The sequence below is a fragment of the Necator americanus genome, chromosome I, assembly GCF_031761385.1.
Source record: "Necator americanus strain Aroian chromosome I, whole genome shotgun sequence".
NCBI classification, from domain to species: Eukaryota; Metazoa; Nematoda; class Chromadorea; order Rhabditida; family Ancylostomatidae; genus Necator; species Necator americanus.
This window is the reverse complement of record NC_087371.1, coordinates 3,197,669-3,210,632: the sequence shown is the minus strand read 5'-3', so window position 1 is coordinate 3,210,632 and position 12,964 is coordinate 3,197,669. Positions and strand designations below refer to the sequence as shown.

The following is a 12,964-nucleotide window of genomic DNA, read 5'->3' as shown; positions in this document are numbered from 1 at the left end:
CGTGCGAAAATACGACTTAGCCACACGATGGAAGAGAACATCCGCTATCGGTAACGAAGAAGGAAAGAAGTCGTCTACGTCGATTGCGTACTCGAGGACTCCTTGTCCCAAGGTGACTGGAACATCGAGGAGGACCCAAAGGTTGACTACGAGATGCTGCTCAGAGGATTAGGAGCGTGTGCTGAGCGTGCCTCGGAGCCGCACTTTTAAAGACCATCAAGGAATTGTTGGAAAGAAGAAAGGCTTCGAGGCTTCATCCGAATGCATGGCACATTGGGCGGTTAGTAGCAACCACTAGCTAAAGAAAAGCGTTGCAGGAGGATCTTTTGAAATAAGAAAAAAAAACCTCTTGCAAGAACACAAAGAACGAGTCTAAAGAAGTGTCGCAGGGATCTCCGCGATTGTAATATTCTGCTAGCAGCCTTACAGAGCGAAGACGGGACTCGCACGTCTTCTCTTCGTGAGATGGAAATCATTGCCGGGAGGTACTACTCGAGACTTTTCCGTCCATCAACTCGTGTGTAAAGCCCAATCACCCCTATTGGTGAAGCTCCACGACGGATTCTCAATTCGGAAATACGAGTCGCTATCAAAAATCATAAATAAATAAAACAAAGCTATCATGAAACCTGGCACAGCCCCGGACCTGATTTTATATCAGCAGACTTTCTTCGGGCTATTGACTATCCACTTCGTGTAATCTTAGCAACGCACATGACATCCTACCTTCAGAAAGAAAGGATCCCTGACCAGTGGAAGACCTCGCGAACCGTTCTTGTCGATATGAAAGGTGAGGGCCTTCGAAACTACCGTCCGATATGCTCGCTGAGCGTGTTATGCAAAGTTCACCAAGATCATCCTCACGCGCATATCAAGGACCATGGATGAAGCCCAGCCTCAAGAACAAGCTGTATTCCGTCAGGGGTTCCGCTGCTTGGACCACATCCAGACCGTGTCGAGGGTCATAGATTTTTGCTGGGAATACCTCCTGCCCATTGTTCTAACCTTTTTCGACTATGAGAAAGCCTTCGACAGCGTAGAAACGAAAGTAACACTGTCAGCGTTAATCGATCAAGGTGTGGACGCTTCGCATGTGAGGACATTAGCCAATTGCTACGACCGATCACGAAAATACAGCATCTCCACCGCTCTCTCACCATACCCATCTGAAGAGGGGTACGACAAGGCGATAGTATATCGCCGAAGCTGTTCACTGCTGCATTACAATGGATAGTGGAATCACTTTTCTGGGAAGAAAGGGGCATACGTGTTGATAGAAGATTTCTCTCGAACCTTCGTTCCGCGTACGACATCGTTCTCTCTTCGAACAGTACCAATGAAGATAGATAGATGGGCCGGTCACACCATGAGAAAAATCGCCGATAGATGAACTAGAAGAACTCTAGACTGGATCCCAAGAGATGCTAAACGCCCTCGAGGGAGACCGCCAACGAGATGGGGTGACGCGTTCGCTACACGGATGGACCAGCTGAGAGCTCAGCTGGATATGGCTCAAGGACCTCGTCAACGTCACTCACGGAGCTTGAGAACATCTTGGATGACAATGGCGAGGGAACGAAGCGAGTCGAAGAGATGGTGGAGCCAGCACGTTTTGTGAAGACAGGCCATCTAAGTATCAAAGTATCCGTATACAGGGTCGTAGATTATGGAGACGCAAGTAGTTCCGCTCATCTCTCCCTGCATCAATGCAAACAGTCGCCTCCAGAATGCTCGTGCCATGTATTGCAATGCTCCACCACTTGCGCCGCCTCCACCCCGCTATTCGTCGAAAATCAATTCAGACTGCCCGATAGGCAGTAAGGGACGCAACGCGTGCAAGGGTGGAGAGCTGCAGTAGATGGGGTCGTACAATACATTCAGGGGGCGGCTGCTAGCAGCGATGCAGAGGGAGATGAGAAGAACCACTCCGGTCTCCATAATCTACGATCCCGTATACGTATACTCCACCTGAAATCCGTACCACCTCAGATTCGTGATATGCTGCCTTTAAGTATAAATTCACTGCTGTCGCACCAATCCACTTGGGATGATGATTGTTGTTTTGAAATGGGTGTTGGCTTATACAGTGACTTCTGGCTTTGCGTCTTCAGATCATTTAAAATTTGGTCTTAAATGTATATTCTAAGTAGAAAATGGAGCTCGACATTTCTCACTTTTTGATGAGATTTTTCGCGATTCATCCCCAATATTATAATTATCATTAAAGCCAATTCGATTAGTTCAAATTGATCAGTACATATTTGTTCATAAGTATGGCTAATGTAATTTTCCAAGCTGTTTCAACTAGTCAGGATCGCTATAAAAGAGGACCACTATAAAAGCTGGCGAAATCAGGAACTACCATCCAGTTCTATTTCATACCATTTTCAGCAATGTTTCAATTCTTGCTATCTCTTTTCAACGTGTAAAGTTCCTAAGAATTAAAAATTTTTCAGGATGGGGATTACTCTTCTCTTATTCTTGGTCTGCATCAGCAGAGCCGTCTCTGAGGTAGGAAAAGAAGAAAATGCATTTAGTGATGTCAAAATAGGAAGAAATTCAGACTATTTTTTTAAGAATATTGACGAGATGCTAAGAAAACATGAAAGTGAAATAAAAGAAGTACTCGAGTTGCCCGAAAACGAAAAAGAAGAATTAAAAAAACAAGAAAAGGTAACAGAGTTAAAATGTCATTAGCTAATGCTGTTCTTGGCTTCCTTCTTTCCAATCGACTTTACACTAAACTTCAGAATATTATTGATGTGAAACAAGATCACGTTAGTTCTTCTGGCGATGACATTCTGGAAGTCAATATGATGGACCATACATCGGGAGCGTATCAAGGCGACATGATGCTTACAGAGTTGGGTATTCATTCGGCTTCGCATTATTCTTGCTATTACATATTTTTGAAGGAGCCAAGTAGAAGACATCAAGGAAGACATCGAAGAAGTATTCGCAGAAAAAAATGGCAACGCCACCGAGTACAGGAAACGACGAAAACGCCAAGCATTCAACTCTGGATATCCTAAAACAATATGGGAAGATGGAAAAGTCTACTATTTCTTCCATTCCACTGCAAGTCCGTGATTTACAAGTATTAGCCAGACCGATCTATTCCCTTCATAATGAATTTCAGCTCCAACAGTAAAAAGCGTTTTCAAAAGAGGTGCCCAAGAGTGGGAAAGAAACACATGTATCAACTTCCACGAGGATAAAAACCGAAAAGGTGTGACAAATGAAAATATGTCTCTTCTTATTTGCCATCTGATGCTGATTTTACAGAGAAAAACAAAATTCAAGTATTCGTTGAAAATGGTTGTTGGTCATACGTCGGTAAAATTCAAAAACCGCAGCAAGAACTATCTCTTGGAAAAGGATGTGAATCTGTAAGTATAAGACCTACACTGTTGACCAATAACTTTCACATTGACGCATTACCTGTGAAAGTAATACCAATTATTAGATAACAACATTTTAATAGTGGCTATGCAGGTTGCTACTGCTGCACACGAAATAGGCCATGCTCTTGGATTTTGGCATACTCAATCAAGGCACGATCGCGATGACTTCATCACATTAGACACCAGAAATATTAAGGTAATCGGCTTTGGCTACTTCTCAAGTAAAAAAGACAGATTAAAGCTCGAGGAATCAAAATTACAGCCTGACTGGCTTAAGCAGTTCAATAAAGAAACGACGGCCACCAATAACAACTATGATATTACCTACGACTACGGAAGCATAATGCACTATGGATACAGATCGTTAGTTATTGAAATTTGATGCCTAGTATAGTAATTTTAAAAAACTCTATTGATGTTGCAGTGCATCCTACAACAACCAGCCCACGATGGTTCCAAAGGACGAACTGTACACACGATCCTTAGGATCACCTTTCATTTCCTTCTACGAGTTGCTTATGATGAACAAACACTACAAATGTCTAGGTAAGGTCTAAGTTTGTGAATCTATACAGTTTTTCTCCATGCACTGTCATTTTCCACTTCAGAAAAGTGTGAGCGGAAGACATCCGCAGAATGTCACATGTACGGTTTCCCTCATCCTCGTGACTGCAAAAAATGCATTTGTCCAAGTGGATTCGGCGGTGATCTTTGTGACCAAAGGGTAAATATTCGTTTTGCAATCTCCCACATACCCGGTCCTGTTTTTCGAGAACAATATTTAGCCATCGGGATGCGGCAAAGTACTAAATGCGACTAACGAGTACCAAACTCTCGAAGATACACTTGGTAATACGAACATTAGGGAGAGAGATGCAATGAGAGATGACTTTACGAAGTGCAACTATTGGATCCAGGTTTATCACTCTTACGAAACCATTTGATGTGCATTTCAGTGAAATCTGATTTTCAAGGCACCGAAAGGTTCTCGTATTGAAGTTAAGCTTGAAAGCTTCACATCACCGATTTATGTTGATGGGTGCAAGTATGTTGGGGTGGAAATTAAAACTCATGAAGATCTTCGCCTCACTGGTTACAGGTTAGACAATATCAGTGTTTAATTCAAATGAAGGCTATTTAATTGGTTTCTCAGCTGAGAATTTAGGTTCTGTGCTCAAGAAGATAAGGGTGTGACTTTGGTGTCAAACTATCACATTGTCCCTGTGATCACATACAATCGAGCCTATTACTCCACAACGGTCCTAAAGTACCGAATCGGTAAAATTTTGTTGTAACCCCGTTAGCGAAAATGTAACGTAGGGAAACTAGTAAGTTTGCCGTTTAAACTGTCATTCCACTAATAAATTGATACTGGTCATCAAGCTAATTTATGCCATGATTGCAACATTCAGTAACTGGAGATGGTGGTCGACCAGGAAATACGAGACAACCAAACGCAACCACGAGAAAACCAAATCCATATGAAAATACTACAAGAAAGCCATATGGATCTACCACGAAAAAGCCAATGACGAATTCGCATTGCGAGGACCATAAACTGTAAGTTGCTTGCTATACGAGTACTTCTAGATTCTTAGCATTCTATAATCTTCCTTTTTTTTCAGCTGTCCCCAACTGATGAAGCTAAGAAACTTCTGCAAAGACCAGCATTATTCAATACGCTTGAGAGCGGGAGTATGCAAGAAATCATGTAATTTCTGCTAGATGCTCGCAATCACTGCAAATGAACGATTTCAAGCATCAGCTTTGTAAAACAGTCCTTGAATTGAGGTATCAGCAGTCCAAGCTCATCTATCAATACATATCAGGAACAAATTGGTCCTGACGACAACATCCTCAATGAATTCCTTACAAATCTCTAGCTGGGCAGTCTGGTTCTATAGCAACAAGCTACAGATTTCTTCTATATGTTTGCAAACTTTGTGTGAAGAGGATCACTAATCTCTTGGCAAGGTAGAATTCTTACCACCACCGTTCATGGAAAATTGAAAACTCCCAAGCATCCTTTATTCCATTCCTAATGTCGGTGATGACGACCTGAACCCAGGTGCAGTGCGTACGCGGCGCTCGAATTGGGACCATTGCTAGCCACACTCGCACTACAGTTAGCCACCATCCTTCGGTCCCACCTTGTTCGTTGCCTCTAGCTACGCCGCTCCGTTTCGAATGCAGCCGCATGAGAATGGAAAAGAAGTTGTGTTCAAGGTTAAGCGTGATGGTGGGACACTAGCTTCTGGAATTCTGTTTCGGAAAAGGAAAATTGAAAATTATCCGAGAAAGAAATGACGAATGGCAAATAGTAAAATCGGTAGTTGACAGCCAACAGAAGCGAAGAAACACAAGGTAGCAGCGGAAGCAAATTTTGCCTAAATGCTTTTGAAATATTGCTATTAAAATAATTTACTTTTCCTGTTTTCTATTCTGTTTTTATTCTGAAATCTATAAAATATCTCTAAATACTCAGATTCCATAATACAACGAAAAAAAGAAGATCTCAGGTGCATAAGTTGAATTAGAGAGGAACTTCGAAAAAAAGCACGTGAAAATCAGCATTTTGTTGCTACAGTATGAGAGTGAGAAGACTTGGGTTCGACACCTCGCTGAGTCAAATTTTTGCGCAAGAGTAGAAAATTGGAACCACTTAAAAGTTTTTTCAGGTTTCTAACTCTCTTGCAAGAATTGCAGCCAGATGTCGAACCTAAGAGATCTCATTGTTACATTGTGAACACGTTACACATTTTCAAAACAAAGGGTTAGGGCTTCCATACTGTCTTAGGCCTGAAACTAAATATAATATGTTGCAATTTGTGCAATCGTAATAATATTAATATTAGTGTCATTATTTGATATTATTTTTTGCTTGCTTTTATTATTACTGTTATTGTTATTATTGCTGCTATGTATTGTTTATTGTATTGTTTATTTTATAATGTATGAATTATATAGACTCTCTTAACTTAGTCGGCGGGCTGATGTCTGACGCGATTACAAGCATCTTCGCTGAGGTGTGTCTTCTTTGAACATAGTTCTGTCCTACCTATTCGATCTTCTGCGCTCGCACGGAATCAAGCCATTCGTCGCTATTCCATATCCTACGAATCCTTACGTCTCGCTTGAACTTCGAACAAAGAAGCATAGACGATTTTTTATAGCCACTTTCGATAGCGGTGCAAGATGTTAATATCTTCCCCGTGTCATCCTTCGGTACACCACATCGACTTCCACGTAAACCTCTTCTGTGGCATACCCTAGGCCAAAAGCAGTCTAATCAGCTTCCTTTCCGTGCAGTCAAGTCCTTCCATCACCGTAGACGGTGCTGCCCAAGTCTCCGATCCGTGCATCATGATAGAGCTGATCGTCGAATAACGTAATTATCTAATACTACGTGATATTTTGTCGTGATATTTTGTCGTGGTTATCATGCTATTCTCCATTCACTACTGCTCACCGTATACTTCCTTACGAGCTCTTTCTCTTAGAACCTCTTCCCTTTACGACCCCGATGGGAAAATCTCATGAAACGCTTGATTCTGTTCTGGTTGTATTGTTGTTGTGAGTTGTGATTCGACGTTCACTATTGCACTTTTTTGCTGGCCTTTCTTGTTCACTTTCAATAAAAATAAATACACAGGCCACGCTAACATCGAAGGACAGCAGGAAACATCAATTTATCTGTGTTTGAAAGATGTCGAGAAAACAATGAATAGGAAAAACAAAATGAACGGGATGATTAGTTTGAAACACATTTAGGCGTAGAGCAAAAAAAAATTGGGAATTAGAAATCGCCTTCCTTTCGTTTCACTAAGTTTCTTTTGGATATTAAGAGAAACTCACCCAGAAAATTTTTGGATGTGGTGATGATCCTTTGCGTAAGATCATTTGAATGGTTGTGGAAAGCCAATCGAGTTTATCTGTGATACCTTTCTGTTCATGAAAGACAAGGACCTTTGATAGGGAAGTGCAATAGGCGAAAAAGTTTTTTGACATAATATTTAATTAAAGACCAGAAAAAGCGGAATTCATCGTTTGTAACACTTTTAATCAAAAGGCTACGTCATCCCTACCTTCAAGAACACCTACTCTTTTGGGACAAGTGAATAGGGAAATGGAAAATTTTACAATTTTTTTCTCCTCGGTATGAGTAGAAACTAGAAGGGTCAGGAGACTCTGGAATACGATTATGCACAGTGCTCCCTATATTGTTGCTTCATTCACCTTCACTTGAGCATCAAACTCAATTCCAACTAACCGATCACTGTCGAGTATTATGGTACCATACAGCTTCGAAGTGACGGACAGATCTAGTTTGAGGGATTCATTGAAATGATCTACTACTTCTCTTTTATGAGAATCCCGTTAATTTTTTCAATGGAAGCAACACAGGTGACTGAGAAATCCTATTCATCATAAATATTCAACTCAAAAATACGAAATTTATATGTTCTTGCAAAATATTGAAGCTCAAATTCTACACAGACAGAGATTCACTCGCCTATCTTTCATGCCAGCTGATTCTTTTTTTTGGACAATTTGTAATTGAGGAAACAATCATTTCTTAACCTTATCATGTGCAGTGGTGCTGTGGTGAACCTTCGGAGCTATGCAGTCTATAATTTTCACCTTCTCTCTTTGTGAAACATCGACAATGATTTGAACTAAAGATGATTCATATTCTCTCTTGGTGAGATAACCATAGCATCAGAAATAAAGGCCTTCATTAAGACGAGATTCCCGGAGCGTCGGACCACAAGTAAAGTTTCATTGTAAACTCGTTGGCGAACAAGAAAGCAAGAAGATAGTTTAGAATTTTTAGTTGATTTTTTTGAGCTGAAGCCGAGATTGGTATTGATCGTCTTTATCAAACAACAGCTAACGTTGCGGAGTTATCGCCTTCGTAAGAGACTGGAAAATCCAAAGCCATTAGTGATTTGTCCCCTCAAGCGCCTCATCACCCTACAGAAAGCATCCAAACGGTAAGCAAACTCAAACAGCAATACGCTGGCCAGTGCTTACCTCATTAGCTAGACTTGGTAACGCAACAGACCACCACGTAACACAACCATGACTAGTTGTGGTACCAGTTCAGTGTATTTCAGTTCCATACTACTGGGACGAAAAAAAAAACAGAAAATGAAATCCTGTTTTTTGCTAGTTGTAAAAAAGAGTGAACATGAATTCCCAACAATATTCACGGTCGTGGTCGAAGCAAAATCAGCATTAAAACGACAAATCTTAGATGCTGCGAATAAAATTGGCAGTTTCAAGATGAAGTGAGAACTGAGAACTCTGTCATCTCTCTATGTTGATCATTAGAAAGTGGATAATGGTGCCCGTGTTCGACTGTCGTTGAATCTTGGCAGGATTTAAAGGTATGACTTCACGAATCTGGGGTGGTACGGGTTTCAGATGGGTTATGAATATGTAGGGTTGTAGACTGTTGTGAAGTCCGGAAGATGCGACGCGTCCGCAAGGCTGGCGCAGTCCTATAGAACTCGTTGTAGAAATCTAATGTAAAATAGTAGTGGTCGGAATAGAAGAAAGTTCTTGACAAGTGCAAGACAACATTCTGTGCGTCTGATAAACAAATTACAATCCTCATGTTACAGTCTCCTATGGTGCTGCGGTATTGGAGCAAACGCGGTAGACACGGTGGGACCGTAGTCCAACAACGATGGAATTCATCTACGTTTCATTGGAACCTAAACAAATTATTTTTGTTATTAACAAATTATTTTAAACAGAAATTTTTAACAAAACTAGTAAAAAAAAATCATTGGTACCAGTAATGCTTCTTAAGATACACAAAAACTAGATCTTCCTTAACTCCACATATAGGTTATTCAAGCCAACACGAATTTAAAAGAACAGAAGAAATGTGGATCAAACAATATATTCATTATGCAGAACAGAACACAGTTAACGGAGAAGAAAGACGAAGAGAACAGAGAACACAATGTAATTACAGATTCCTTCCAGATTTATTCCATCAGAACTCATCTACGGCTGTAGAAAAAGCGGTGCTCGCGATAGTGTTCTCTCTTTCACCACGAAAGGAACAAAAAGTGACTTTATAATGAAAGTGAGAGGAACACCATCAAAACTGGTGGAAAATGAGCTAACGGCAGGTGTCCACCCAAAACTGCTCTAATCCATCTGGAACTGCATTTAGAGCTCAAAAACCGAGTTGGATCACATATTTCGTCAAATTCAGCTAGCATTCGTTTAGCATGGCTAGCGGTAGATATTTTCGGAACGATGTTGTCAACATAACGGATTCGCTGTAAGTGCCGATCATCAATATCCACTTCCGTTCATTCATGTCGTTCGATTCCACGTTTTCGCATTGCGTTTTCGACAATGATCGTGAATGTTTTAGGTAAGATTCTATTAATGCCTTCCCGGACCACTTTATTCATGGTTATATTTATTTATCGATTCTTATTCTCGTAAAATGGAAAAACTGGTCACGAAGTCATTGTACATTTCTAGATGTATGTTTATGTGCTAAGTAGCGATGCTTCAAAGCAACACAATCTTAGATTCGGGAGATTATTCAGATATTCAGATCTTCTCCTTTGGGACCAGTGCTTTACGCCTTCTTACCTACAGATAGAAAGTCGTACTTCGTACGGGAAAACCTCTGGAATGACATGTTCATCTTCCCTCAAGTGGTGGGTGGCAAGTGGATTTGGTTGCTTAGCAGATCAGAGTAGAAATCACGGGTGATTTTTCCCATTTCTCTTCTCGATGCACTCGATGTTTTATTCAGGTTCCGGAAAGCAACCATCTTTGTCTTGGGATTGGTGAAGTCTCGACTTTAGCATTGTTGTGAAAATATGGTAGACTTTGACCTTGAAAACTTTCAAACACAAGAGTTAAACTGCAGCTGTTATGTCCAAGATTTATGATTAAGGATTTATGAATCCTAAAATTAGAACGTAAGCGCAGACCGATCAAAAAAGCTCGACTTGTGGTCGAATATACGTTTCTAAACTAAACTCTACAATGCCAAGATTTAAAGAAGGTCGAACTTGGAAGTTAATATACGTTTCCGTTTGTTTAGGGTTCAACGTATCGTAGATGAATACCAGCATTGTTGAGCTAGGGTCCTACAGTGTCTACTGCGTTCACTGCAACACCGCAGCACCATGGAAGAACGTAACATGAGGATTGTAATTTTTTGATCAGACTCGCAGGATGTTATCTTGCAATTGTTCAGAGCTGTTGTCTTTTATTCCGGCCATTGTGCTATTTGTATACGCTCTTTGTGAAATCCGCCACCACCGTCCAACAAGAAATCGAGTTCTTAATCTTAGCAAATTTGCATGCATGTTTCGGAAGATCGAGAGGAAATATCTTGCAGAAATACTCCGATGCTACTTAATTTTCTTGTTGTAAGAATTAACTTAATCTTCCGCATAGAAGCTTCTCACGCTTACTATCACGGCAAATGATCTCAATTTTACCTCTACTACCTCTATTTTTCCTTTGTAGTCTAAAATGAGGAACATAAATAAGTAAAAGGTACATTGCGAGTATTTTTATGTGGATCTACTTAATTGAAATTTGGGCAAACCAGAAGCAGTTAAGAACTATTTCTGTGCTCTAAGTGCAATTCCAGTTCAATTAGAGCAGTCTTGCGTGGACCCCTGCTCCTAGTCCCTTTTTTCTACCAGTTTTGAAAGTGTCACTTAATATTCATTTTAAAGTCGCTTTTTGCGCCTGTTTGGTAAGAGATGTAACACTGTCATGGATACTAGTTTTCCTACACCCAGAGGTGAATTCTAGTGGAATACATCTGAAAGAAGGAAATCCCTTTGTGTTTTCTCTTGAATTTTCCTTGTAATTTTTTCTCTTGTAATAAGTCTATTGCTCATTGCAAGTTTTCTGTTCCTTCACGAATGCACTGGCCTGAGAAACCTTCATGTTAATTTAAGGAACATCTAATTTTTTGGTGTCTTAGGAAACATCTATAGCATCAATATGTACCTCTTTTTACTAGTTTTTTCTAAATAAATAACTTAAGGTCCACACCATAGTTTAGATCCATTTCAGTGGCTGTTAGAGATCTCATTTCTGCCTCACATAGGTTTTTCTGGTGGCTGCAATTGCTTGCTGATTGTTCAACTAGCATGTGTTGTAAATGCTTACAAAATTGATAAGGAAAGGTTGCGAAGGCTCTAGACCTTTGCAAAGTCATAACTTATTAGGGAACAAAATTCAATACTATGTAATTTAGATTTGTTTGTAATAAAGGCATCCTCCATGAGAGATTTCCAGCCAAATATCGAAAAGCATCAATTTGCAGAGATCTGCTGACGATTCAAGAATGAAATCTAAAAATGGATGGTGGATTGAATTCTGTTATGGACGGTTTGAGATGTTGGAAAGAATTGAAGAGAGGGAACAAGAAATAATGAAAGAAGGAGGCAAAGAAAAGAAAAAGGAAAATTTCTTCCCCTTTTCTTTTCTTTGCCTCATTCTTTCATTTTCTTTCTTCAACGAAGAACTGGACAGACTTTATAGTAGCCTACCAAATAGGAACTAGAGAAAAACAAGTGCAAAAAGGCGTGGAACTCTGGTGCCGTGAGCATCAAACTCAGTTCCAACTAAGAGATCCCTGATTTCTGATTATGACCACAGATGACCTGGAAGTGAGAGGTCCTCATTCACCGTAATGATCGAATCCTCTACTGCTTCTCGTTAACGGAAAATTCCATTTAAGCAAAAAAGTTTCTCTGCTCTAGTCACAAATCCTGTTTATCACAAATAGTCTACCGAAGAATACGGCTCCGTCTATCGACTTCGTAAGTTTCCACTCAAATTCCATTCCAAATGATTTGAACACTTTGGAATTGAGATTTGCTACAGAGCCGAGCAGAAACTGAACCCCAGAAAACTGTAGCATGCCATAGATTGAAACCGTAAATTTTTAGAAGTTCTCACAGTTGAGAAGAAAGCAAAACAATCATAAAGAGGGCGATAATTGTAGATATTACTAACAAAAAAATACAATCTCAAACTGCAACGACAATTAAGGTCTCTTGTTCTCATATGTATCACATACATATCGTTAGTGGATTTAGAGCGACAGTTTTAAGCGACATCTTATACAATATCATTGCAATTGCTATACGTAAAATCTGCTTCTCGAAACTTTTTTGATAATCACATGGCGTTGGCGTCAATCAATTTCCTGTTCAATCTCCCGTTTGTTCCGGTTACACACAGGTGGTTGGCGCAGATGTTAAACATTCATTTTAACAGTTTACATTTTCTGAAGTGCATATAACGTCAACGTCAGGTCTTTGTTGTTTTTCCGCAACAGTCCAAAAAGCGATACAAGAAACAGTTTGAATTTATGGCCCATTGAAACGTGAAGAAATCAAGGAACTCAGATCAATAATTATCACGGGCACGGACTTTTTTTATTAGGAATTGAACTCGGCATTAATTGATTATTATTGCTTGTTTTGATGTGATATTGTTTGTCACTGTTGTTGGTTTCTTAAAAATAAAATAACATACGCCGAGAATAT

At 40.0% G+C, this 12,964-nt stretch overlaps 2 protein-coding genes across 2 annotated transcripts; both read left to right on the top strand.

Moving 5' to 3' along the window:
• Window positions 1-880: 880 nt before the first annotated feature.
• On the top strand, window positions 881-1,234 carry RB195_004341 (uncharacterized protein; the record flags this gene model as incomplete). Its single annotated transcript, XM_064182143.1, has 1 exon — window positions 881-1,234. One exon carries the CDS (start codon window positions 881-883, stop codon window positions 1,232-1,234), a length of 354 nt encoding a protein of 117 aa, XP_064033410.1.
• A 1,223-nt stretch (window positions 1,235-2,457) lies between these two features.
• Window positions 2,458-5,287, top strand: RB195_004340 (uncharacterized protein; the record flags this gene model as incomplete). Its single annotated transcript, XM_064182142.1, has 16 exons — window positions 2,458-2,511; window positions 2,578-2,673; window positions 2,751-2,863; window positions 2,916-3,082; window positions 3,140-3,229; window positions 3,286-3,389; window positions 3,496-3,600; window positions 3,667-3,767; window positions 3,829-3,950; window positions 4,013-4,128; window positions 4,190-4,321; window positions 4,379-4,503; window positions 4,570-4,682; window positions 4,817-4,964; window positions 5,030-5,115; window positions 5,196-5,287. 16 exons carry the CDS (start codon window positions 2,458-2,460, stop codon window positions 5,285-5,287), a joined length of 1,764 nt encoding a protein of 587 aa, XP_064033409.1.
• Window positions 5,288-12,964: the final 7,677 nt, after the last annotated feature.